We start from the raw sequence: 27,643 nt of genomic DNA, 5'->3' as shown, positions 1-27,643 counted from the left end.
CAGAGGGTTGAGGGCGGAGGGTTGAGGGTGGAGGGCAGAGGGTTGAGGACGGACAGCAGAGGGCAGAGGGTGGAGGGCAGAGGGCAGAGGGTGGAGGGTTGAGGGCAGAGGGTTGAGGGCGGAGGGCGGAGGGCGGCTCCACCACAACACAATGTTCATTCTCTAACACTGAGGGAGTCCAGGCAGCACGAGTCCCTGGTTCCAGATCCCTTCCTCCCTTCCAGAGGATAGAAAAGCTGCTCTGCCACACGCTGGCCACATGGTTTCATCACTGGAGGACACACTCTCAATAAAAGAACCTTTCGTGGTATTTAGTACATGGAGGGGGCGGGGACACTACTCATAGGGGAATGATAGATATAACTACAGCAGGACGGGAGAGGACAGACACTTTAACTTATATCCAGTACATGGCATAGATCATACATGAGGGGCAAGGCAAAACGTCGTTTCCAACCTAACTACTCAGTAACCGTTCTCTACTAGTTCTCAATGGTTCCCAAACGGCGTTCCAAAGAGGCGTCCGCAGAGCGGGGACGTCCGCGGCCCTCCGTCCCGGGCTCCGGCGGGGTGTGGGGGTCGTGGAGGTGAGGTGGGCGGTGCTGTCTGCTGGGGGACTCTCATTGATTGTAGAGCGAGCGCTGCTCCCAGGGCATGGCCTGGATGCTGCGGGGCACCGGCGGCGGCTTCAGCGTGGGGGCGCCGTTCGGGTGGAGCGGGTGGCTGATGGGGTTGATGGTGGTGAGGGGCCGCTGGGGGGCCAGGGAGAACGCGTCCTGGTGTTTGGGCTGAGGAGAGCAGACAGAGGGAGGAGATTAGAAGACCATCAAAGACTGAGAACATGCTAAGACTGGCTCAGTCTCATCTGAAGGCGTCACCATGGAAACAGTCTCTGCTTCATCCAAAGCTGTCACCATGGAAACAGTCTGCTTCATCTAAAGCCGTCACCATGGAAACAGTCTGCTTCATCCAAAGCTGTCACCATGGAAACAGTCTGCTTCATCTAAAGCCGTCACCATGGAAACAGTCTGCTTCATCTAAAGCCGTCACCATGGAAACAGTCTGCTTCATCTAAAGCCGTCACCATGGAAACAGTCTGCTTCATCTAAAGCCGTCACCATGGAAACAGTCTGCTTCATCCAAAGCCGTCACCATGGAAACAGTCTGCTTCATCTAAAGCCGTCACCATGGAAACAGTCTGCTTCATCTAAAGCCGTCACCATGGAAACAGTCTGCTTCATCTAAAGCCGTCACCATGGAAACAGTCTGCTTCATCCAAAGCCGTCACCATGGAAACAGTCTGCTTCATCTAAAGCCGTCACCATGGAAACAGTCTGCTTCATCTAAAGCCGTCACCATGGAAACAGTCTGCTTCATCTAAAGCCGTCACCATGGAAACAGTCTGCTTCATCTAAAGCCGTCACCATGGAAACAGTCTGCTTCATCCAAAGCCGTCACCATGGAAACAGTCTGCTTCATCTAAAGCCGTCACCATGGAAACAGTCTGCTTCATCTAAAGCCGTCACCATGGAAACAGTCTGCTTCATCTAAAGCCGTCACCATGGAAACAGTCTGCTTCATCTAAAGCCGTCACCATGGAAACAGTCTGCTTCATCCAAAGCCGTCACCATGGAAACAGTCTGCTTCATCTAAAGCCGTCACCATGGAAACAGTCTGCTTCATCTAAAGCCGTCACCATGGAAACAGTCTGCTTCAGGAGGAAGATGTGTGGACTCAGTGAAAACGTTGAGCATTTCGTGGGCAGCAGCTGAGAAACATGCGAGAGACTCCGAGGTTCAGCGTGGGAGGAGGTTGGAGGTTGCAAGTTGAATACTGGGAGCTGGAGGAGACCCAGGTTAGTCCAGTTAGACAGCGTTTCACTGCAAACAAGGTCCACAGTTCAGAGCAGGGGCCCCATGGAGACTGACTGAACCCCCAGGTCCTAACGGGCCGTGAAGCCTTGCAGGAGGCTCCAGGAGATCAAACCACCCGAACACTATGATCCACAGCTGAACAAGCCTCAGACACACCCACACCCGGGCTCAGGACGAAACCCCCTGAGCCCAGACTGGACTGGTGAAGAGGAAACCAGACCACCTCACCAAACTGAGCAGCGGCTCCAAGCTTGAACTGGATCAACACAGCTACACTGGCCCACAAACTTCTAGAGGTCCTGGAGCTCTACTCAGAACCCTAACAGGTCCTGGAGGTCTGTTCTGAACCCTAACAGGTCCTGGAGCTCTGCTTGGAACCCTAACAGGTCCTGGAGGTCTGTTCTGAACCCTAACAGGTCCTGGAGCTCTGCTCAGAACTATGTAAGGGAGGCCGACACAGTCTCGGTTTTTGTGACGAGGCTTAAGACCTTTATATTCAATAAAGTTTACAGTTAGGGGGTCGCGCCTGCTCTCTCTCTCTCTCTCTCTCTCTCTCAACTATTATGTAACTGTTCTGTAAGGTGATGTTGGGAAAATGAGTCGTGGATTTATTGTATAAATCTGTGAACCTGTGTCCACTTCAATGGAAATAAAATGATCTCTCGCCCTCTCTCTCTCTTTCCACTGTGGGAGACCAAATAGTCAGAACACCAGAACCCTGGACCAAGAGGCTGTCTCTGAGGTGGACTAGAGCCGGTCTTGAGGGATCTCAGACAGAACATCAATCAGCTGATCCACTGAGACAGCCTGGATCCAATGGGTGAATTCTAACTGAGCATCAAACAAAGCAGCTGCTCCACTGATTAACGGAGGAACCCGGACCCAGTGGGTGGAAGGTTTACTGAACCCCGGGTTCTACCATGTGGAACTGGCTCCCAGCTCTGCTCCTTCTCTCGTTTCAGTGTAGTTTCATTCTATTACTACATGACCGTGATGATGGTTCCTCTTGTAGCCTCTGTTCTCTGTTTATATATGAACTGTCTGTAGATACAAGAACCTGTCTGTCCTATCTCCTCTTTCTGTCCCCTCACCCCATCCGGGACAGCAGGAAGACCACCTCTGAGCCTGGTTCTGCAGGGTTCTTGCTCATGTGGATCTGTTGGGTTTCTCTGTAAAAGTGTCTCGAAACCACTATGTTGTAATTGGCACTTCATAAATAAAACTGAATTGAAGCTGAATTAACAGGTCCTGGAGCTGTGCTCGGAACCCTAACAGGTCCTGGAGCTGTGCTCGGAACCCTAACAGGTCCTGGAGCTCTACTCAGAACCCTAACAGGTCCTGGAGCTCTACTCAGAACCCTAACAGGTCCTGGAGCTCTACTCAGAACCCTAACAGGTCCTGGAGGTCTGTTCTGAACCCTAACAGGTCCTGGAGCTCTGCTTGGAACAAACTATGGACACTTGTTTGTCGGCAGACTAAAGTCAGAAGTAGGAGGAGGAGCTGGAGGAGCTGGAGGAGCTGGAGGAGCTGGGGAGGGTGGGAAAGAGCGGGGAGCCTCCCTCCTCAGGTTAGTAGTGAGTGGGGAGGAGCTGGAGGAGGAGCTGGAGGAGCAGGGAGCCTCCCGGGCCTCCCTCCTCGGGTTAGTAGTGGGCGGGGGGTGGGGGGGCGGCGTGCGGCGGCGCTCTCTCCTACCATGGGGTTGGCGCTCAGCCTAGTGTATCCGGAGCTGAGCTCCTTTACCTCGGGCACCAGCGGCTGCAGCAGGGAGTAGGAGGAGGACGAGGAGGAGGCGCTGGAGGAGGACACGTGCTTGTTGGAGGAGGAGCTCCTCATGCTCTGGCTGCTCTGGGACGACACCGAGCTGGAGCGGCCCTGCAGACGGGGGGTCACGGGTTAGCTTCAGGGAGCTACACGCTAACGCCCAGAGAGCTGCCTCCGGGGTGTACCTGGTGGGGGTCGGATACCGTCTGGCTGGCCGGTCCTCCTTGGGACATGGGTGAGACGCAGTGGGACGGCAGAGCGTCCTGCTGTCCATGGCCCCCGTGCTGCGGCTGCATCATGGAGGAACTGCTGCTCTGCTGCTGCTGCTGCTGCTGCTGGCGGCGAGCGCTCGCTGAGTAGTTGGATCGACGGCCCCCGGACTGCAAGAACAGGAGGAGAGGGGTGTTCAAACAACGAGCTGAGACCGAGGGGGGGGGGGGGTGACGGATGGGTGTGATGAGTCTGTCCACATCCAGCTCGTCCTGCTGGCTCTCCCTGCCCTGGCTGCTGACCTGCTCTGATGAGATGGAGCGGTCACACTGCACATGTGCGCACACGCACACACACACACACACACACACACACGCACGCACACACACCACAAGCACACACGCACTCTTACACAAGCACACGCACACACGCACGCACACACACACACACACACACACACACACACACACACGCACGCACACACACCACATGCACTCTTACACACGCACACGCACACGCACACGCGCACACACACACACGCACGCACACACACCACACGCGCACACACACACACACACACACCCCCCGGACAGTCTGCCACGGCTTCAGTCTCATTCCCTGAGCCACACTGTGAGCAGCGCCAGGCTTCTTCCACATCTGGCAGCACCAGATGTTGCTCAGCCTCTTCCACCATCACACACACCTCTTCTCACCGGCTGCTAGCTTGTAACGCTTCAGGTCATGAGATCTTCCTGATAACTGAACGTGAATGGAGGGAGCAAGGGAGGAAGTCGCTGGGAGAGCTCTGCAGTGTGACCTGGTTTCCCTGAAGGAACCGGACTGAGGCCCGCGGCACCAGTGGACCAGCAGACCTGCGTTAGCATCCAGAACCTACACACTCCTCTCGTCACAGCCACCGGCACTCTGATTCCAGACTGAGCCTTCCGATTGGTCCATTTAGGCTTTAACCAAATTCAGGGCAAAAAGGGGAAACATGCGATGAAAACGTAGCTTTTACTGTGACCGCAGAGCAGGAAGTGCTCTGAGATCTGCAGGAAGCTTTCTTCTCTGGATGAGACGGCAGGAGGGTTAGAGCCGGGCCTGCACAGCGGGACAGGGTCCTGGGCTCGGCTGGTCTCCAGTGTCCACTGATCCAGAGAAGCAGACTTCACCTCCACTCTGTCCTTTCTAATGTCCTCTGAGCAGCTCTAATGGAGGCCAGTTCTGGGTGGCGGGCCATATGTTTGACAGCCCTCCAGCGCTAACCCCGGTGACACTGAGCCTTCCTCAAAGTTCCCTGCTGTCTGCCTCACACACTCTCTCACACACACCTCAGTCTCACTCGTGCTCGCACCAACCTGGTTTTTGGCCGCGGCGCTGCAGCGGTGCTGGGCCAGGTCCAGCATGGTTCGGTAGCTCTTAAAGCAGGACGGACAGTTGAACCGGTTCTTATGAACCAACCCCACACATGCACATGCACAGACACACACACACACGCACACAGACACACACACACACACACACACACACACACATATAAGTTTGGATTACTACACTTGTGAGAGAAAAATGCACTGAGTTGTGTAGACTGAGTGCTGTGACCCAGACCCTGACTCTGGCCCTGACCTGAGCCTGACCCCGGTCCGACCCCGAGCCCACACGGCGCCCCCCACCCAGCAGGACCCTCCACTGCAGCTGGAGAAGACAGAGGGAAGTGCGACGCCGCGGAACGTCACATGCAGCACAGACACATGCTGGAGTCCCTGCCGCTCCGGGTCCTCGTCCAGACTGCGTTCTGGTCCACGTCCCTGAAGCTGGAGTCCAACTCCAGCACCAGACGAGCCATCTGGACCACCAACATCGGGCCCACCGGTCAGCCTGGCTCCCTCAACCAATCACTGACTGATTTCATGTCAGTGGTCGACCTGTGCTCCACTCACAAGAGTCCCTGTCCCAAAGACAAGTCAGCTCAGGGACGTATGGAGGCAGCAATGCGGCTGCCATCTTGGATGAGGACCCTCTTCTTCTCTAGGGACTTATCGATAAAACAAGACTTAGGATACAGGCTAAAACCAAAAAATGGCATATGTTGGCCTGGGAGATTTTGACTAAAAATAAAATCGATTTTTTCACAAAAAATTCGAATAACAATTTTTTCCGATTTTTTTTTTAACAAGAAGTTTAAAGGACAGGCAGAATTCAAAATAAGTTTAGTTTTTAATTTAACAAATACTTAACTAAAGTAAACCATATTGGAATTCAAGTGCCAGCTGTAGGTTTCTTTTCACAAATGCACTTTGTAGTTACATTCACACTGAAAGCTGCACCATTATCAAAAACATTAACAAGTAATCCCCTTATTACTGAATCGATGTATCACACACGGTCCGTGGGTAAATGACTCTGTCACAGCAAGTTTTTTTTTCAGTTGGAGGTTGTTGGCTATAGCGGCCCTGTGGCATTTCTCCCACTTGGCTGGATGCCTGTTTAAGATGCTGAAATCAGTCCGTTGTGCTGCTGCCTTTACTTGCGACGGGCTTCAGACAAACTTCACAGCGTGCATTCACTCGTTGCTCGTCTGTCACCGCAAACCCAAACCAGATCCAAATCACCGACGATACTACTCCTTTCTTTTAACGGAACCTCTCGCTCTCGTTTGCCATGTTGCTCATGTGCGATGCGTGCACATGACGGAAACATGGGGGAGGGGTCGGGGGAAAGCAACGGAATCTCCCGTGGGACAAAAGGTGCGTGGAAGAGTACAAAATCGAATTCATTATTTTTTAAATCTTCTGCAACAAAAAACTCAAATTGATCGATAAAATCGATTTACCGCCCAGGGCTAGCATATGCCTAAGACAGTCTTTCTGGCTTTAATTGCCGGCCTCACCATCAGTGCAGCGGGCTTCTCCTGTGTCCAACGTCTCCAGTCACCAGGGTGAAAGGTGGACAGCAGTGCTCATTCTCACATTAACTTCATTTATTTTAAATACCTAACGTGGCTCAGGAAGTGGCATACACTAGGGCTACAACTATTACTCGAGTACCTCGAGTATAAAGGCACGTACGAGGTAAATTTAATACCTCGAGGCTTCATTTAATCAACATCACGTGTGGATGAGGTGCGCGCACGTTTGTGTGTGAGGGAGAGAGAGATGTGGTGTGTGTGCGTCACCCGGATTGTTGTGATTGACAGACATATCCAAGCGACGCCGGACCGGGTCCCGACACCCGTCCCGTCGTGAATTCCTGTCCGCCGGGGTCCTCGCGGATCGGTCCGCGGACGTCCGCGCAGCCCTGCGCGGGACCGCGCGGCGTGCACGTGCCGGTCGCGCCGGTATAGACCTGCGTCAGAGCGCCACAGCAAACCAACCGTGCAGTGAAGTGACTCTGAGGCCGTCAGGCTGCTGCTCCGTCTACAGAAACTTCCAGAGGATGGAAAACTGGTGGACATAGAGAGCAGACTGTCGGGAGGGATGAGAAGAGATGGGAATGACAGTGAAAGTGTAGTCGCTCGGGCGCCGCCCCGCAATTCAGAAACAGAAAAGCTAAATAAACTCTAATACTAAATGATAACAGACCAACAATGTATGTACTTAATTTTCTATAATCTGCAATAAAAGAGCAGATACACAGTCTGGAGCAGCAGAAAGCTCCCAGAGGATGCGTGGATCAGCGCGCATGCGTGGAACGCACACCACGTGACCCAAATGTAGAGTACTCGATTACTCGAAGAAATAATCAACAGAGTACTCGATTCCCAAAATACTCGATAGTTGCAGCTGTAGCGTACACCACTTTCAGGGCTCGTTTGAACATAAACAGCGCTTTTAAATAAAGAGAAGAAGGTCTGAAACCAATGGAGTCATCTGAACTCAATGACTTTATTACAGGTTTGGATTGTTACACATACAGAACATGGAGTGTAGTCCAGGATGGCTTTGCACCATGACATCTGGCATTTCATACTTCCTATGCTAACACTGCTGGTTATACAGGAGTGTGAAATAATATCCATACGGCAATATATGGCATGAAGTATCAATACAATTTCCCAGCGCTGCCTGGTATAATACCAATTTAACGGCTCTCAATATCCATTTTTTTTTTTAAAATAAACCAAAATGATTGATGTTCTGAAGGCTGTGTGAATACAATGGGACTTGTGAACCTCTGCCCGGGAGGACTCAGGGAACTAAATCCCTCATGGATCAATTCCGCCTCTGAATGATCAATATCATCTGATATACATACACTGCAACTAGTTTTTGATTTTCAACTTTAGTATATGTATCATCCACAATATATCACAGTATTATAGTATCGGGGCCTGAGTGTGGCGGTCCTGGCCAGTACACACTAGAGGTTGACCGATTTATCGGCCGGCCGATATATCGGGCCGATATTTGGACATTTTTCTCCATCCGCCATCGGCCGTATTTTCTTTTAAAAAGCCGATTTTTGATCCGTTGTATAAAATGATGCAATTTTTGATCAGGCACATGTGCGGGCAGCTAAAGTTGCCCCTCAAGAAAGGACCCCTGTGGCGCTGCGGCATCATTTCCTCAGAGCAGAGTGTGCCCGGTGGAATCCAGGCTGTGGAAAAAGCTGCTCCTGTTGCATCTGCAGTGAATCATGGATTTGTTGAACATTTCAACGTTTTTGTGGCTCCAGTCTGCAGCAGATCAGTGTTTACTGCAGAGAAAAAGTTTGGCCGGGGAGCGCGTGGTGCCGCGGCGCTAACGCTGCTAACGTTGCTAACGCTGCTAACGTTGCTAACGTTGCTAACGCTGCCGTGTTCGACTGTCGGAGAGTGTTTTTTTTTTTTCTTTCTTATTCTTCTCCGTTGTCCGGGCGCTGCACACCCTAGCGTGGGCAGGGCGCCCGGACTGAACAGGTCTGGCTGAACCCTGCATATTGTTAACTTCAAATGCTACTTTGTGATAAGTTTTAGCAGTAAGAGATCAGCTGGTCTGAGCTGACTTTACTTGTGCGTGTTCAACCGTGTTGGTGAAAACACACCACTACTGTAGTTAACAGCAGAACAAAGTAAATAGGAGGAAATGGCGAGAGTTAAAGAGTAAATAATCAATCATGGGGCTTTTTCTGAAACATGCATCAGCCACCCGCAAATTCCTCCACATAATGCATGACCAGAGTTATGTTTTTATTTGTATGTATGACTTTTTTTTTTTTTACAGCCTTGTTTCTGACTACTTTTGTTCAAATTATATTAAAGTTTAAATTTCTTTTTTGACACTTTCAGAAGAGTGTGAATGTTTACTACTGCTGGTTACATTGTGTGTTTACTCAGACAACATATTTCATTGTTTTGAAAGCTGGATAAATGTTCAGAGGACTGGACACGACTTGTTGTAATAGATTTGTTTTAGTTGCTCAGAAATTGCTGCGTTTCACAAAAATGTGATAAATATATATATATTTATTAAAAAATCGGCCTAAATATCAAATTGGAAAAATCGGCTATGCATATCGGCATCGGCTGCCCAAATGTGGAAACATCGGCATCGGCCCCCAAAAAACCCATATCAGTCGACCTCTAGTACACCCCTGTGGTTAATCCGGCCACAGCACCAACTGTTGCCACTGAAATACACTCCACTCACAAAAGGTCAGCCACCTTCACCCCCGATGCACACTGGATGCAGTCTGGCTGTGGAACGGACACCGCAGCTAATCCGTAGTCATTAAAATCAATGCTGTGGCTCGCACCGGCCGCGGTCCGGGTCCGGTCTGGATACGGAGCCCTTGCGGAGCTCCAGTCTCTTTTCGCAAGGATCCTACTTTCCGCATGCTGCAGCCCTACCGCATCAATCCAGACAGGAGCAAGTCGCAGTGACGGAAGGAAATGGAAAAAGCGTTCCTAAATAAGTGTTTTCAAAATAAAATCCGTGTCGTGTTTTCGCCTTAAAGGGGGTGTATCATGCAAAATTCACTTTTTGTATGTTTTAACCTTGTTATATAGTTATGTACTCATCAAAAACACCCCCAAAGCATTTTTTTTTTACCTTCGTGCCTTTATGTTTGAGCTTTTCTCATATTTCTGCTGCTCAGAGAGGCAGCATAGTACATAGTGCTCTGCGGAAGGATATACCGGCGCACAGCGCCTGAGTCTATGCTTCTACTGCTGTGCTCTGGCATATCCTTCTGCGGAGCGCTGCCATGCGCAGGTCTGTGTGGATCAAAACTTTATTTTAATGGATTGAAAAGAAAACACGTCTTTTAAAATGTTTTATAACCATTGGGATTTACTTCACGTGCTAACATGCCGTCCCCTGGACCACTGGAAGGAGGATTTTTTCCACTTTCGTCAGTCCGGCTCTGTTCCCTATTGACTTCCAGCAATTGAGCTAAGCTAACTACGATGCTAACAGCTGGGATCCAGTCACTGGATGCACAGACACAAAAAAGGTATTTATGAGCTTGTCTAACTTTGTCAATGATAGGGATAGGGCGTGGGTCCAAAATCTTCGGAGTATTCCTTTAAAGAAGTTAAAGACCTACTTCGTGGCTGCAGTGACGTGAGATTTGGTATGCTCTATCCTGCAAAACTGAGGATTACTTCCCCTGGCTTGGGAGAAAAGGTCTTCACTGACCCAGCTGAGTCCAAGGACTACATCCAGAAACAGATTTTGCCTGCAGGACAACAACAAGATGCAGACTAAGCTCCTGCTCCTCCAGCCTCAATGGGCACGTGACTAAACATACTCCAGGTACCAGTTTATATTACAGTTCTTCACGATTGTTAACACACATTTCTCAATACAATAACGGCTTTCTCAATACTGCACACACAAAACTGAAAAGTGCACACACAAAATGCTAAACCTGACACTCCCTTTGCAAGAACACACTTGACATCAAATCTCTACATTGTGTTCACAAAATGGAACTCATGTTTTCATTTGCTACACACAGTCGTATGACACACACCATTCATTGAGCACACACAAGTAAGCTTTTGCTGCACACTACCAAGCATTTACAGCACTTTGTAGTGAAAAACTAAAAACACTACTGTAAAATGGAACACACCATATGAATGACAGTGACTCTGGAAAAGAAGATATTTCTCCTTTTGTAAAAATGACTGAATGTCGCCTATCTTTTCATAGAAAAATTAAAACTTAAAACAGCACACAAATATGTAGCCAAAAATGTTTTATTTTTGGACATAGTTGAGGAATCATCATGATCAAGCCACAAAACGGCTCGGTTCGATCTCGATTCACAGGCTACGATTCGATTCAAGGGTGATTCATAAAAAATATTTAGCGATTCGATTCGATACAAATTGACAGTTTACTGTAAGTGTCAGGGACTCTGTAACTAAGAGAGAAAAACAGAAATTAAACTTCAAAACAGCTTTTGTTTATTTTGTTTGTATTCAGAGTAAACCAAAACAGACTTCAACAACTACAGTCATTTCAACAACTTCAAACTCTGCCTGTTCTTAAAATACAATCCCAATGAAAAAAACTAAGGCATAAAAAAATACATTAAAAAAATAAATTATTACAAAATAAAATAAATATAATTTATATAAATAAATAAAAATATATAAGTATAAATACATTAAATAATGATAAATATAAATAAAAAGTGGCCTGCACAATCATATCTGGCCGACCAGATGATTTTAAGAATGAGAGGCAGTAACGCCATCGATGACCCTGTCAGGACCAGCTCCTCCTGAACCGCCTTCATCACCTGTGAAACACCTGAAACCCTCTGATTCAGTGAGCAACCTGCGGCGTGCTGCGTTCAGGGACACTTCGTAAAAGCGTTCTGCTGCGAAACGTTGCAGTCAGAGGTTAGCTTAGCTGTTAGCCACAGACGAACTAGCTGGATTTGAAGGATTCTTTCATGCTTCAGCATCAGTCGACGGGACGCATCTCAACTTCTGAGAAGATGGTGGAAAGAAGATTTAAACTCGAGACAGAACGGTAAAGGTGTTGTTGACGGACAGTTCAGTTCTGAGAGGAAGGATCTGAGCGGCATAGCGGCGGCTTGGAGAGAACGAGGGAAACATTGTTCTGGTAGGTTTAATTTCTGGGTTTAGCGTGGCTGTTTACTGTTCTGTTGTTGTTTTATCTGCTTCTTGTTGTTCAGTGACCATCGTGTTGCTCTCGGATGCAGCAGGTGACGGTCGCTCAGCTGTGAGCCCACATTTTCAAAGGTACTTGAGAGAATTGTGCATAACAGACTCCGTAGTTATTTGGATAAACTAGGCGTAATCACTCCATCTCAGTCCGGCTTCAGGAAGAAGAGTACAACATGTATGGCAATCCTTGATCTCATCCAACAAATTAATGACGCTGTTGATAAAGGAGAGTGTGGAATTGGTGTATTCCTCGACCTATCAAAAGCGTTTGATACCATTGATTTGGACATTTTAGGTGGCAAACTGCAACACTATGGTGTCAGAGGGAAAGCACTTGATTGGTTCAGAATCTATTTTTGTCACACAAATCTAGGAAGCTTAGAGAGTCTTGTAAATGACGAAATGATTAAAATAAATGAAAGGTTCAAATGTAACAAATTATCTCTGAACATAAATAAAACCAAATACATCGTGTTTCGTTCAAACAGAAGCCGAAAAAAGGTGGAAACAATACAAATTAAGATTAATGACAGGGCTGAGGAAAGAGTAGAGAACATCAAATTTCTTGGAATATTTATTGATGAATTTTTAAATTTCAAAAAACATTTTGAGTATTTAAACAATAAATTATCTAAATATGTTGGTCTCCTCTACAATCTAAGATACTGTCTTCCTCTAGAAGCTCTTCTAACGCTTTATCGGTCTCTGTTTGAACCGCATCTAAACTATTGCAACGTCATATGGTGCAACACGTATCCTGCCTACTTACAGAAACTACAAGTTATACAAAAGAAGGTCATACGTGTTCTACCATGGGCAGTTTAATGCTCCCTCTGATCCTCTCTTCTGTAGGTTTAAGCTTCTGAAACTCTCAGAGATCAACACTCTTCACAACGCTGCGCTCATGTATACTGTGGTTTATAAACTAAACCTTAGACTTTGTCAACTCGTTCCTCTGACCCCTCTCAGTCATGAACTTCATACGAGGAGAAAACAGCTTATAAGAGGGAAAAAGCGAAAGCTGAAGTGCACCAGCTTCACCGTCACATGTAAGGGTCCTGAAATCTGGAATGAGCTCAATAAATCCATTCAAGAATCCACAAGTCTACATCTATTTAAAAAGAAACTAAAAGCAGAATCACTTCAGAAATATGTGTGATCCAAACCCCAGGTGGCTGATGAACTTCATTACACTGTCTAAAGCCCGATAATAATATTGTGTTTATTGAGATGCTGTCTTAATATTGTAAATATAATAATATTGTAAATTTAAATTTAAGGAATACTGAAAAGAATATACATTAATTGTAATATACATTAATTGTAATTATAAATTGTCTGATGTGTGCGTTTGTATGCAAGGTTTGTAAGTTTTTTTTTTTTATTTTGTTTGTTTCTTTCCTTTCCTTCTCTTTTTTTTCTTTTTTTTCTAATGGATGTGGGATTCAATGTGTGCGATTCTTAAATGTGAAGGGGTAGATTTAATAAGTTCTTCGAACTTCTCCCTGCTCCTTTTTGAGCACAGTTCAAATAACACTGTACTACTACAACTATAAATGGACAATTGACGCTGTTATTGTCGCTCAAATAAAGAGACTGATTGATTGAATGATTGATTGAGTCAGAGTGTAATAAAGTTTCATACAGTTGAGCACTGAACACAAAATGCACTTTTTTTTTGAGTCAGTGAGACGAAAACTTCAATAATTCCTTGGCTGCTTGATGCCAAACACAAATTAAGAAAAAAAATTAACATTAAGGATTAATTTTTGTGTTGTTTAGGCAAGTGCCTTTTCCTTATTTTACTCAAGTATTTGCACTTTATGGAACACAGTTAAACAAGTGTTTGTTGCATATTTCAATAAAAGGTTTAATGAACTCTCATCTGAATTGTCTTCATTTTTATCTAGAATATACCTTAAACACGTAAAAGCTGAAATTTAATTGTGGCTGCATAAGAGCAGCTTCATGGTGGTGCGATAAACTATGTTTTACTTTAATTTATATATGATGCGATTAGTCGACTTATCGAAAAAACAATCGGTGATTAGTCGACTACCAAAATAATCGTTTGTGGCAGCCCTAGCCAGCACACACTACAGGATCATCGGGTGGAATTTTGCCCCGATTTTCTCCTCCCGACCGAAGCCGACAAGGTCCGATTGTCGGTGTCAGAAAGTCTTTTGTGTTTAGCGGGTATTTTACTTTGAAGTCACACAATGGTGATGTCACTTCCTTTACTGAGTGCGTCCTCTGCTCTGAAGCCGTCCCCAGCGACGAGTGCATATCGTGTGTGTCCATGACAGAAAAGTAAGTCCGATTGTGGGATATGTTGTGAATATAACCCCCCCAATGTTCCTTAGTTTAACTGCCGACATATTATGTGTGTTTATGTCAGTTTGAAGACCGTTCAGCATGTTTCAGTAGTTAATTAAGTTCACGTGATGTGAATCTCTCGTGTCGGAGATAGACTGTTATACCACTATGTGTCCACTAGAGGGAGTAAGAGACCGTGAAGTCAGTCAGAACCCCATATTTGATTTATTTAACCCTTTGTTTGACTGCTCTTGTATTATTATCATCTATATGACTGAGTTTCCTCACTTGCCGTTATACATTTTCCATGTTTATTATTATATTATGCCTTTATACTTAAGTTACAGTACTATTATTGTTTTTTCATTGTTTTATTCTAGACCACACGCACACGCACATATACCTATGTATTCCAACTTGGAATAAAGTGTTGTATGGATCCCACTCTCCGAGCCCATTCTCTCTGACCGGAGCACCGTCGAAGGAAGCAATCAGATCAGCAACATCCCACAGAGTGTCCCACTCTATCACAGTCGGGATATGCAAATGAGTTCGGTCCGATCCTCCTCTGGTGTGCGGTGTGTTCAGAGAGATTTTTCTGGTCGGAGCCTCTCGGGCAGTGTTAATTTTGACATGAATTTTTCATTTCATTTTAGTTTTAGTCACTCACCAAAAGCTTGATTTAGTTAAAGTCACATTTTAGTTTAGTTTTGTTTTGTTTTAGTTAAAATTTAGTCTGTGGAAATTAGTTTGTTTTAGTCTTCATTTCAGTCTTGATGAAATTTGACAGTTTTGTTGTACTGTAGTAAATTAGATAGATAGATAAATAGATAGATAGATAGATAGATAGATAGATAGATAGATAACTTTGTCTCAGTAGGAAATTTGTCTTGGGCAAAGTGCAAAGTGCTCCATCAACATACACATAAAAACAACACAACATAAAACCACAGCAGCAGAAGTGAAAAAGGATGCGTGTCACGGTTGTAAAAACTCCACTGTGAGCAGATCTTTAATTATGTTTAGATATTTAAATTTAGAATGTATCATATAACTCTTGTATCATAAATATGAAAATCTACGGCTTGTTGGAAAAAAATTAAATACATCAACTTCAGATTCTTTCTGTAAATTCTTACAACAAATGACAACCTGCAAGAAAAAAGCTCCGATCATAATGACCAGCAGGTGGCGGTAATGCAGCCAACGGGATGCAAGCTGCCGTAAAACATCAGAGAAGAAGAAGACCAGCAGCACAACAACAAACACGGCACTGAGTGACAGTGCTGCGGTGCTGCGTCTCCGTATCGGAGCCGGACCGGACCGGACCGGACCGGAGCCGGTGTGAGGATGGTTAACCCAGCTTGTCCGACGGCCAGCGTCAGCTTTGTCGTCACATTTTTACTCGTCAGTTCATGATGTTCAGAGATTTTGTTTTAGTTTTTGTTTTCATTACTTATTAAATTTACGTTCTCGTCACAAATTAGTCACGGAATAAAGGGTCGTCAACGAATAGTTTTCGTTTAAGTTTTCGTTGACAAAATGAACACTGCTCTCGGGAGGCGTCGGAAGCCAAGATCGTAGATAATGAACATGTTTCATATTTCCGATCGCAAATCCTGTGGTGTGTGGTGCTCCGAGAGGAGCCGATCAGCTCGGAGACGACCTGTCCACACCCTCGGAATAAAGCTCCCTGATTGGCTGAGCAGTCTGACCAAGGTGCTGCTGCTTAAAAAAATAAACCCCTCAGCTGTCAGAGCTGGAGACATGAATATATGTCTGTGAAGTATATTCACAGTGAAACAGAAGCCAGAGCTCCTAAACCCGGCAGTGCACAAAGTGAGAGGTTAATTCTCAATAACTGTTTCGCTCCTGGATTAACTGTATTTCCTCCATTCAGGCAAAAACTCCGATCTAATACATTCATCTGCATCTCCGCCAGTCCTGCAGTAATCCCAATGTTTTAATTCATCTCAATTATTAACCATCACGGAAGAATCGAGGGGAAAAAAACCCTCCCATTTAGGGGAGTTTGCTTACAAATCTTCATTATACATCGTTCGGATGTATTATTTCTATAGTATTAAAGGTGCAAACTCATTTTAGTTTTACATTGTTGGCATAGTTGCATATAAACACGATGATGGCCATGGTCACTAGTTCAGTTAATACAACTAATCTCCACTCAACTAAATTTATTACTTGGAATGTTAAGGGGCTTAATAATCATTCTCAACACAGAAGAATATCTGATCATCTGTCAACCTTCAAACCGGACATTGTTTTTCTACAAGAGACACATCTGTACTCCTCACACAGTAATAGGCTCGTTCAAAACAGGTTTCCACATGTTTATCACTCAGGATTTAACTCAAAAGCGCAGGGAGTAGCAATTCTAACAAGGAAAAACCTTCCATTTGTTGTCACTACAGTCCACAATGATGTTATTGTCGAAGGTAAATTTCAGAATATCCCTGTAATATCGGTGTATGTCTGTGCCCCAAATTGGGAGTGGGGTGGGCGATATGGCCTAAAATTTATATCACGGTATAATTTGAAACTTACACGGTAGACGGTATACATCACGGTATAATTTGATACATACATTTCAGCATAAGTCTTTTAATGGTTACCATAGCACATGGTAAAAAGCATGGAAGCAGGAAGTAGTTTTTAAACTATTAAAGCTAGGGTCGATGATCCTGGAAAACTAGCATGTAGCACGAATGTAGCATCTCCCAAGGCTCCGCCCAGCTCCCACCCCATTGGAGGAGCTCCCGTTGACAGCGAACGCACTGGACGCGGAAGCGCCGCGCGTGTGCGCACACGGGAGCGCCACTCGCACGGAGTTTGTGATCGCCTCCAATGTTATGAACCTTTCTGACTGCCGCACACAACGCGCATAGGAGCGCAGCGCGCCGCTCCGCTTCCTTCTATTTTTCACGCGAGCGGCGAGAGCGCCTTGGCAACGCGAGCGGCGAGAGCGCCTTGGCAACGTGCTCTGAACCAGGGCCAGTGCACGCCACTGAAATGTACACGCAGGGGGCTGGTAGAACGGCGAAGGGATCTACCCTAGTCTACCCTAGCTTTAAATAACATAAGTCAAGTTACTTTGAGTCCAAACCATGATCAGATTATAGATCAGGGGTCGGCAACTTGATTTTTTTTTTTTAACTGATCCCCGTTCGTCGGTGGCTAACAGCTAAGCTAACCGCTGACAGACACCGGTGGCGTCTATCAGCAGCTACTTTTACAAAGTGTCCCTGAAGGCAGCAGGAGCTGCAGGGCTCAGGCTGTTCACTGAATCAGAGGGTTTCAAGTGTTTCACCGGTGAAGAAGGCGGTTCAGGAGGAGCTGGATGCTGACAGGTTAATGGACGGAGTTACTGCCTCCGTGAAGCAGCTGCCTCACATTCTCTAAATCATCTGGCGGCCAGATATTAATGTTCAGTCAGCGGGCCGCCAGTTACAGATCACTGTTTCAGATGTTGCACCAATCTTTTTCAGGAGCACTTCTTCTGTCTGCTCGCTGCTCGCCGCCATCTCTGTTGTTGTTTACTACTTCTTCGGGGAACCAGGCATCTAAACAGCTGCATTACTGAAACCTGGAGGACGTAATTTGCTATCGCGGTTGGACGGAATGACCAACATCCCTACCGTGGGCCAAATTTATATAGCACACGGTTTATACCGTTTATACCGCCCACCTAGGCTGGCTAACGCCGCCTGAATCACAAGTGAGATTCAGGCTGGGAGCCACTTGCTCATTTTCTTGTAGGGGAGGAGCAGTTTAAAATGTTCCTCAGCTGTTGACTGGGCGCTGTGCATGTCTGTCAGTCTGCGGCTGCTGAAACCCAGAGCCAATCGTGTCAGTTCTATTTTTTTTCCCCTTGTCCTGTTCGGCAGCTGGGGCGTGCAATATTGTATGATTGTAGACTTTTACTATCCGAACAGATTTTAATGTCAGCAGATTAATGTTAACAGATTTTAATCGTGTCAGTTCGAGTCGCCTGGTTTTGCTGCAGAGCGACAGCAAAACCAGGAAGAAGAAGAAGCATTGCTGTGTTTACTTCTTTCGCAATGGCGCCAGACGTTTATTGCCGTTTGTGTAAAGTAAACATGAGGGAAAGTGAACCCCGCGTTAATGCACACTCCACAGATATGTTTGTGACCAAAACAACGCCGAACATATCAGAGAGGTTAGCGATGATGGAGCTGATCGTCGCTCCGCTGCCACTCGGTAGGCAGTCACTTAGTGCGCGTCATGGTCTAACTGTCCCTCCCCGTCCTGTGATTAGGTCCCTGAGTTAGGGAGAAATTCTCCTCCTGGTCGCCAGACTGCCCTGCAAATCGAAATGAAATGAGGGCGCAGGCAGGATGGGAATTCCCAGGCTACCGCCCACCCCTAATTGGGAAAATCCTCAGTATTTCACAAGGCGAATAGGAATGATTCCTGATCTGAGCACACACCATTTAATCAAGGGAGGAGATATGAATGTAGTCCTAAACCCTATTTTGGACAGATCCAAACCCTGTCAATCTGCTACGACCTCGAAATCAGCTTCAGTGCTCAAAGCATTTCTCAAAAACTATGGTATTTTAGACCCGCTGCTAGTAGCCGAGCCTCTTTCTAAATATTATCCACTCTTTTCCCCAGTGCATCACTCGTACTTGAGAATTGATTATTTCTTTTGGACAACGTTCTCATCCTAAAGGTTATGCTATGTAAATATCATGCAATTGTTATTTCTGATCATTCCCCAGTACAGATGAATATTTCTATTCACAACGTAGGCATAGGGGTGTGCGATATGACGATATAAGATCGTTAAGGATTATAACTTCGGGATGATCTCATAAATCAGAAAGATGGTTAAACCAGGACACGTTCTCCTCCTCGTTGTTTTTTCACCTATATATAATATTTTTGGGAGTGATGATGTTACCTGAAAGCTTCAGATAATATCAACTAAATATTCCCTCTAGTGCAGTTATCCACACACATAACAGATACATTCGGAGCAACGCTAACGATGAAAAACCGCAGCCGCAGCCAGTGCTGCCTTCACGTTGACACGGGGACGCAAAGGCAGCTAACAGCGAGCGGAGCGCGGTTTGACAGCTTCTCTGACTGGAGCTGCTGCTGGGTGGAGGCTGGGTGGAGGCTGGGTGGAGGCTGGGTGGAGGCTGGGTGGAGGCTGTGTCAGGCAGAGCTGGTTTACAGCAGCAGTACAGGATCTACAAGAGATCAGTCGCCATAGAAACACCCCAACAAGCTGGAGGGAGAGACGCTGAAGCTAGCACCGATGCTAACGCTAGCTAGCGAGCTACCGCTAGCAGTTCACAAGCTAGCATGAGGGATTTTATATACAACAAATCACAGAAATGTGAAAAGACGCTGAGTGAACAAACCATCAATCTAACAGCTGAAACGACCCTTTAGTCTGATCACTAGTGGAACGTCTTTGATTTAATGGATGATGAGGGGCTGTGTTTCAGTGGAGACAGAGCCCTCTAGTGGTCAGATAGCGCAACTATTACAACTATATCCCATTAAAACTGCTAAAAAGCAATTTGATGTGTTTAGTTTTTTGTGTTACAAAAGTGTACATTATTGTTTTTTATCTTTTACCTCATTTTTAAAAGGAGATCAAAGCTTAGATCTCTGAACAAAAAATTGTTCTCAGCAGCTGTATTATTCACTCAGGTTATAGATGTTAAAGTTAAATTGTTTTTGTTCTAAATTGTTGCCCTTTAAGAGGTAACCAGCTAAGTTAGCATTTTTATTGACCTTTTTTAATCATCTATTTGGTGTGTTTAGTTTTTGTTACAAAAGTGCACTCTATTGCTGTTCATTACTTTTTATGTTTGTGTTCATTGCACATTTTGATTAGAAAAAAACCTGTACTATTTTAATTAAAGCCAATTTCTCTAGCTTAAATTTTCTTTTTTTTCTTTTAGGGTTTTACATGTTTAAATACATTTTATACGTTTTATATGTTTAACATTGGGGAAAATGGTCAAGCTTGCAAATTAGTCTAGAAAAATCAATATAAAATATAATAATAAATAATAAGCAGTGTTAAAATATCTCTTTTTCTTCTTCAGGTCCAGGAGAAGAAAAAGAGACCCAAGCCAAAACAAAACAACAGAGAGAGGATGGAGAACACCACGATGGTAACCCTCCCATACATCAGGGGCGTCACAGAGAAAGTACAAAGAGCAATGAAAAACTCAGACAAATACTAGCACACCCCAAAGACAGAATACAACCGGAACAAAAACGCAACATAATCTACGAAATTCCATGTAAGCTATGTAACAAAACATACATTGGAGAGACAGGGAGGACTTTCAGCACACGAAAAAAGGAACACAAGACAGAATGTGAGAAAGAAACCAGCACAGCACTAACACGAGCAACAAAAAGAAAAGCTGAACAGGAACAACTCAAGTCGGCCATTTCAGATCATTGTAAAGAGAAAATCACATTCTGGATTGGGATGGAGCGAGAGTCATCGGGACAGAGGAGAACAAACACCGACGCTGGATAAAAGAAGCTATTGAAATTCGGAAACGTGCCCCCGAGACAGTGAACCGGGATGAGGGGGCCTTTCTGCTTTCACACACCTGGGATGCTGTACTCAAGAAGTCGGACTGCAAAACCTGTATAAATCAGCTGACAAGATACGTCACAACAACATCACGTGACGCTCTGAAGAAGACAGCTGACAGCTGCCGAAACCGTCAGGTAAACAACAAAATACCACTCTGGTCTCTGGAAAACAACCTTTGGTTTGGATTAATACTTGGAAGACCAATGAACCTTTTTGGACTAGCTGATGAGGACTTTCAGAAATGGATCACATCTCAAATTGACTTTTTCTTAGAAATCAGTAACACGCCAGGAATCTCAAAATCAATACTCTGGGAAACACTCAAGGCTCATCTACGTGGCCAAATGATCTTTTTCTCTGCTCAAAAAAATACAATAAGAAGGGATAGACTCAGAGAACTGGCAGAGCTATAGCCAGTCTCGACATGCAATATGTCAACAATCCCTCTGCTGACTTGTGCAAGCAGAAGCTTCTCTTACAATCTGAATTTGAAACACTTTCAATTAAAGAAACAGAGAGGCTTCTGCTTCGATCAAGACTTCATGTATATGAACATGGAGAAAAAGCTGGGAGATTACTTCCTCACCAACTCCACCAGTCTATTTCTAATCAGTTGATAACTGAGATAAAGCTGGATTCCGGCTGTGACAACAGAGTCCAAAGAGATTAACTCGGCTTTCAAACATTTTTACCAGGACCTCTATTCCAGTAAAAGTAGCCTCTCACAAACTGAAATGGATTCCTTCCAAGAAAAATTTGAGATTCCAAATATTGGCAGAGAAACACAAGAGCTGGTGGTTTTATTGTGCATTTTCAACACAGGTGGCGGTTTGGGCTGCTTTCTATTGGGTTAAACGAGTTTCATATTGTTTGAAGGAGAGAGCAACGGATCTGGAAACCTCCTCCAGCGGACTGCAGAGGCGCCGCAGGCGGTGTGAATCACAGCGCTGCGGTGATTCCGGACCGGAGAAGGACTGCAGCCGGAACGCATCCAGTGAGCCCGGCGTCAAGCACCCGGGGGAAAAATGGCTCTCTCCACAGACTGGAGAGTCCAGAGAGTCCAGAGGAGTCCAGAGAGACCAGAGGAGTCCAGAGGAGTCCAGAGAGACCGGAGAGACCAGAGGAGTCCAGAGAGACCAGAGGAGTCCGGAGAGACCAGAGGAGTCCAGAGAGACCAGAGGAGTCCAGAGAGACCAGAGAGACCAGAGGAGTCCAGAGAGACCAGAGGAGTCCAGAGAGACCAGAGGAGTCCAGAGAGACCAGAGGAGTCCGGAGAGACCAGAGGAGTCCAGAGGAGTCCAGAGAGACCAGAGGAGTCCAGAGAGACCAGAGGAGTCCAGAGAGACCAGAGGAGTCCAGAGAGACCAGAGGAGTCCAGAGGAGTCCAGAGAGACCAGAGGAGTCCAGAGAGACCAGAGGAGTCCAGAGAGACCAGAGGAGTCCAGAGAGACCAGAGGAGTCCGGAGAGACCAGAGGAGTCCAGAGAGACCAGAGGAGTCCGGAGAGACCAGAGGAGTCTGGAGAGACCAGAGGAGTCCAGAGGAGTCCAGAGGAGTCCAGAGAGACCAGAAAGAGTGGAAGAGTCCAGAAAGACCGGAAAAGTCCCCAAAGACAGACACCCAGAGAGACTGGAAGACTGAGAGGAAGGTGAGAGGCTCCAAGTGTCCCGTCAGACCATCGCAAACTGTTTCCATTAGCATGGTCTGAGGGCTAGACCACCAGCAGGATCCCTGCCAGAAGGCACAGGCCTCAGGGTCTTATTGGACCATGGAGCATTAAGCGGGACCAGAGACTAGTGGGCCTCAGTTCTGGAGGCTCACACAGTCCCTGCTTTAAGACCTTTCTATTTAGTAAAGCTTCAGTTAGAGCTGCTTCAGGACTCTTCGGAACACACTCAGCTTCTTTATTTTCTCACGCAACATGTTTCTTTGGTATGTGTCAATAATCAGTGTTCCTCTCTGGCTTATATGTGACAACCCAAACAGTAAATCCAGAATAAGAGGACTGCAGACTGAACGGCCGTCTCTCTGTCTGCAGTTCAGATTGAAAAGCTGATCCAGTCTTTGAAATGCAGCTGTGCTTGTGCTGACCCTTGTCGGCTCAGAGCTTCATCTCCTCAACCTGCTTCTCAGGGCGTTGAAGCGACGCCCTGGTCGGTGCCAGGCCAGAGCTGGACCCATTCAGCAGTTTATGAACTGCCTGATGGGAGCTGCAGTGAAGCACACACACCGGCTGCTTCCTGCTTCTTCCCTTTATGAGGCCAACAGGCACCACAGGCTGGAAATGTTGACCGTCTTACATCACGTCTGTGTCTTCTGACAGCCAGAAGTGGGCTTTAAAAAGCTCTGGTTTCTAAGCTGCAAATTTGACCCTCATGCCTGTAAGACTAAAGACGAAGCAGCTGTTTCATCCTATTGGTTCTTCATGTGTATATTTGAACTCCATGTTGACTGCTGTACATGGACAGAAGGTCCAATCAGAGGCTTTGTGGACGTGAAGCGGATTTGTCAACATGACACCTGAGGTAAGAGCAAGTGTGTTTCTCCATGGCTGCTGAAATACTCTCAACATTTATAAGACTTGAAAACATTAATGATCATCACTACACCCGCCCGAGCTGTCAACTGTGGCTTCTGCATTTCCATGACTTTCACTAAACTTTCAACTCGTCTGTCAGAGGTAATCGCAATATTCATGAGTAACTGATGTAGGGATGACTAAAGATTGTTTCAAAATCATGATTAATTACATTAGGGCTTTTTTTCAGATTGAAAGCTGTATTTTTAACACAGACATTGTGCTAAGCTGGTCTACATGGCATGTCATTTTGAAAAACATTACAATGAGGTCCAAAAGGAAATTCTTTCTGTGTGTTTGATTCCCGATCAAGACGGTCTTCTGAGGAAAGTTTAGAAGAACGTCAGTGATAAGAGCCGAGCTGAAGCACGTCACTGACAGACCAGTGCTGAGGACATGCAGCTTCCACCCCCAGACAGAACTGCCACTGCTCCTTCCCTGACAGAGCCCTGCATAGCGGCCAGACCGCCAACCCGTGCTCACCTGGCTCCTGGAAACCAGCACATTCTAAGCTGGGACCAGCATCGCGGTGGGTCTGCACTCCACATCAAACAGCATCTTAAAGCTGACATTTCCCAGAAAAACTGACTGCTGCTGTGCAAAAGGAAGAGTTGCTGAAACTGAGCCAGCTACTGGGTGTGGTGTGAGGATATATTACTAACAGCAGAATATAAACGACTGTTATTTACTGTGTCACTGTTCATTAAAAAAAAAAAAAAAAAGACAAATTTTTTGTATGATGATTTTTTTCCTAAAGAATTTGAAGAAAAAACAGTTTCGCTGCTAAAGCCCTCCTCTGATCTGAGGCTGGATGAGAGCGTGACGCCTGAGGAACACTGTACAGAGTGGAAACCTTTCATTACTCTTCTTATTCCTGTCATAACTGTCCAGAGAACATCTGTTGAACCAAAAATACTTTTAAAATACCCAAATCCCCGGCAGGACGCGTGTGTGCGCTCACGCGCCGGGTCGCAGCATGCACCGAGTGGCGATGTGTGAGCGCGGCGTACCTGGTTGGACGAGGCGGCCGTGCAGCGGTGCTGGGCCAGCTCCAGCATGGTCCGGTAGCTCTTGCAGCAGGACGGACAGTCGAAGCGGTTGGGTCCGTCGTCGTGGATCCTCTGGTGGTTGCGGAGGTAGCGGGCCAGGCGGAAGGCTTTGCCACACAAGTCACACATGTAGCGCTTCTGCCCGTGGATTCGCATGTGGTTGCGCAACGACATGTAGTTGGTGTAAGGCTTGCTGCAAAAGTCACACCTGCGACGTGGACAGCGGACACAGTAGGAGCGTTAGACACACAATCTCCCTCATTTTCAGCAGTTTGGCTAAAGCAGCGGTCTGACAGGACAACCTGAAGTCTCCAGTCTTGTGAGTGAGCTTGTGGTTGAGCAGCGAGCTGGCGTGCTTGTAGGCACAGGTGCACAGGTCGCAGACGTACGGCCGCTCGTCTGACTCCATGTCATCTGCCGCCGACGCCGCCGTGGACGTGGGCGCCTGGGCTCGAGACTCCATGGAGAGAGACGCTGAGGACAGGGCGGAGCTGGAGAGCGCTGCTGAGGAGGTGGGGAGCTGATCACACCAGCTGATGGTCGAACTTGGCTGTGTCAGAGGACAGGAAAATATCAGTTACAACCACAACACGCATGTCACTCATCCACATCTGTCACACATCCAACTGGAGGCTTCAGAAAGTCATCAATACTCAGACATTTGGCTGATTTGTTGATTTGTGAGTGGCTGCGCTGGCTCACACACAGAGAAGACGTCTGAGGAGCATCATCTCAAAAATACCAAACGAGAACAAACTGCAATCAGCAGTACATTCATGCTCTATGACAACACATTAGATCAATCAGATAGAGTCCTGCTGTTCTAGACTGTGTTGACCACAATTCAAATATCACTACACCTGGTGACAGCACCCACCAGAAAAAATAAGAAAAAAATGTGCCATTAAGACCAAAACAGACCGAGAGCCCTGAACAGAAATGAGCCCCATACAGCGGCTTTAAAATGTTTGTGACTGCACTGACAATGTGTGCACTGAAAGCTAATATTCATACAGGTGCAGTTTCCTAAGCTAGGTTTACGCTTGAACGATTCTGTGGCACGCATTGCCACGAATCGAGTCGCAAACCACTCGTAACGTGGCTTGAAGTGTGCGTAAACCCGTCGTGACTGCATGCCATGTTGGGACGAGAATTTTGAAATGTTCAAAATTTTGGTCATGACAAAATATCGCCAACTGTCCGTGAACTCCTCGTGAACACGTCGGGACGATGCGGGAGGATGCTGCAAGTCATAGTCACCAGCGAGGACCCGGAACAGGGCCCCATGCGGGGGATTTTCGACACACTGTCGCTGTAGCATCAAGTGTAGCGCCTTTAATTTCTCATTGAAATTGACTGATGTCAGCCGTCCGTCGGGGCCCCCTTCAGCTCGGGGCCCCAGGCAGCACCTTTTCCGCTGCTCTTCAACACAGAGCAGCTGCAGGTACAGGATCTTCTCTAGTGATGGTGATGGTGTCTCTGGCATTCAGCATGTTGTCTGTTCCACAACAAATCCAAAAATGACCCGGGCTGGGGAAGCCCCCTTTTTACTCGTATATGACGTGCGTAATTGCGCGCACAACCACGTTGTGCCAATGCGGGAAGCTCGTAAACTATGCGTAAACTATGCGTAAACTATGTGTGAATGCATCATGCCAGTTTGCGACACTGACAGGCGCATTCGTGAACTGTCCGTGAACTAGTCATGAACTGTGTGGAAGCCTGCCGGTTCGTGACTCCAGATTGGCACGCCTTGCCACGACAACATCGTGGCAAAAAGTCGTGCAAGTGTAAACCTAGCTTTACTGTCCAGTTAGAAAGAGTCTCAGAGATACGGAATCCAATCAAAGAGAAACCTAAGATATGATGCATCTGTAATTTTTAGATGGATTCCTATGTTAAAATATTTATAACTACATTGTGGGTGTTGTAAATAAGCTTTCTGTTTTGAAGTTAAAACCTATGATCATCAAGTGGGTCCTTCTCCTGCTGGCTGGGATAATAACTTTAAATATTAACATTCATTCATACAGTGAGGATTGCTAACATCTCCATCCTGTATCTGTCAGGCTGCATGTAGTCTCACAGAACAACACGTTGCAGCTGTTAGATGAGTGACATTTCTGATGTGTTGAGAGGAAACTGACATGCAGACACGCACGTGTGAGCCCGCGGTAGAGTGATAAAACCTGAGCATGCGGGGTTACTCTCGGTGGCTGTCCCGCACAGTCTGGCTCTACAAAGGGGCTTTCAGAGCGCTCCGCAGGGCGTCTTCCGCTCCAGGTTGCTGCGGGCCAGCCCGGCTGTGTTTACCCTGCACTGATCGCTGTAAACGTGTGGGTCTGTGCGGCGGACCGTGCAGAAGAACTCCCAGGTGATGTTCGTTTCGGGATACCTGGAGAGAAACCGAGCTGCGGTGTTTTGTTCAGGCGCTCTGAGGCAGCCCGAGTCTCTCAACTTAGCATTAGCTCAGCACCGCTAGCACGGCACTGCTGGCACTGCTACCTCGGCAGGTACTTTTCGAATAAATTAATCCAACATATCGCTGAAATCTCCGAAGCGGTTAAACTGAACTCGTGGGAGGAAATAAATGTGCTGCAGCCGTTGGGGACGGGGGCTGGCTGCTAGGCCAGGAGCGGCTCAGCATGACGGCTGCTAGGTTAGCATGATGCTAACGGAGCCGCTGGGTCTCTCAGAGGCTCCGGACCCCTGGCAAGCATCAGACCGCGGTGAAAACCCGCTTGTAACGAGGAGAAGGCTAAATGTAACGTGCGTGAGTGACAGCGGTGCTTGTGTAGCGGCTCTGCAGCGAGGTATCGGCGCCTAACGGAGCAGCTGCTTTCTTACTCCGGAGTCGTTCGGGTCCTTTTTCCAGAACAATTGAGAGCAGTGGCTGAAAGACTCTGTCGATGTCACATAGTTTACTCCGTTTCTGTCTTGGAAGTCTCCATGTGTGCTGCCGGTGTTTGTCCTGGCGTACATCGTCGCTTGGTTCGTGTTTTCGTAGTTTGTTGGCTGTAGACAAACAGAAACAGGCCGCTTTGTCGGATCTTCTTCCGAAAAGAAAAATAGTTCTTCTGTTCAACGAGCGTTTTGGCGGCACACATAACGATGG

The 27,643-nt window shown here is 46.7% G+C and overlaps 1 protein-coding gene across 4 annotated transcripts; it reads right to left on the bottom strand.

Moving 5' to 3' along the window:
• Window positions 1-27,643, bottom strand: LOC115387556 (zinc finger protein 646-like). Of its 4 annotated transcripts, none has more exons than XM_030090320.1 (7): window positions 27,376-27,643; window positions 24,831-25,078; window positions 24,490-24,736; window positions 5,204-5,293; window positions 3,821-4,015; window positions 3,615-3,746; window positions 1-788 (listed from the first exon to the last, which is right to left on the bottom strand). In XM_030090320.1, exons 1-7 carry the CDS (start codon window positions 27,508-27,510, stop codon window positions 621-623), a joined length of 1,215 nt encoding a protein of 404 aa, XP_029946180.1. In that variant the 5' UTR covers window positions 27,511-27,643; the 3' UTR covers window positions 1-620. The 4 variants fall into 4 exon arrangements, with proteins under 4 accessions (XP_029946180.1, XP_029946179.1, XP_029946178.1 ...); XM_030090319.1 differs by having other exon boundaries at window positions 3,567-3,746; window positions 3,839-4,015; XM_030090318.1 differs by having other exon boundaries at window positions 3,567-3,746; window positions 27,376-27,642.

This window comes from Salarias fasciatus, chromosome 4 (genome assembly GCF_902148845.1).
Source record: "Salarias fasciatus chromosome 4, fSalaFa1.1, whole genome shotgun sequence".
Classification (NCBI taxonomy): Eukaryota; Metazoa; Chordata; class Actinopteri; order Blenniiformes; family Blenniidae; genus Salarias; species Salarias fasciatus.
Note: the sequence above shows the minus strand (reverse complement) of the source record. Positions and strands in the feature narration are given on the sequence as shown.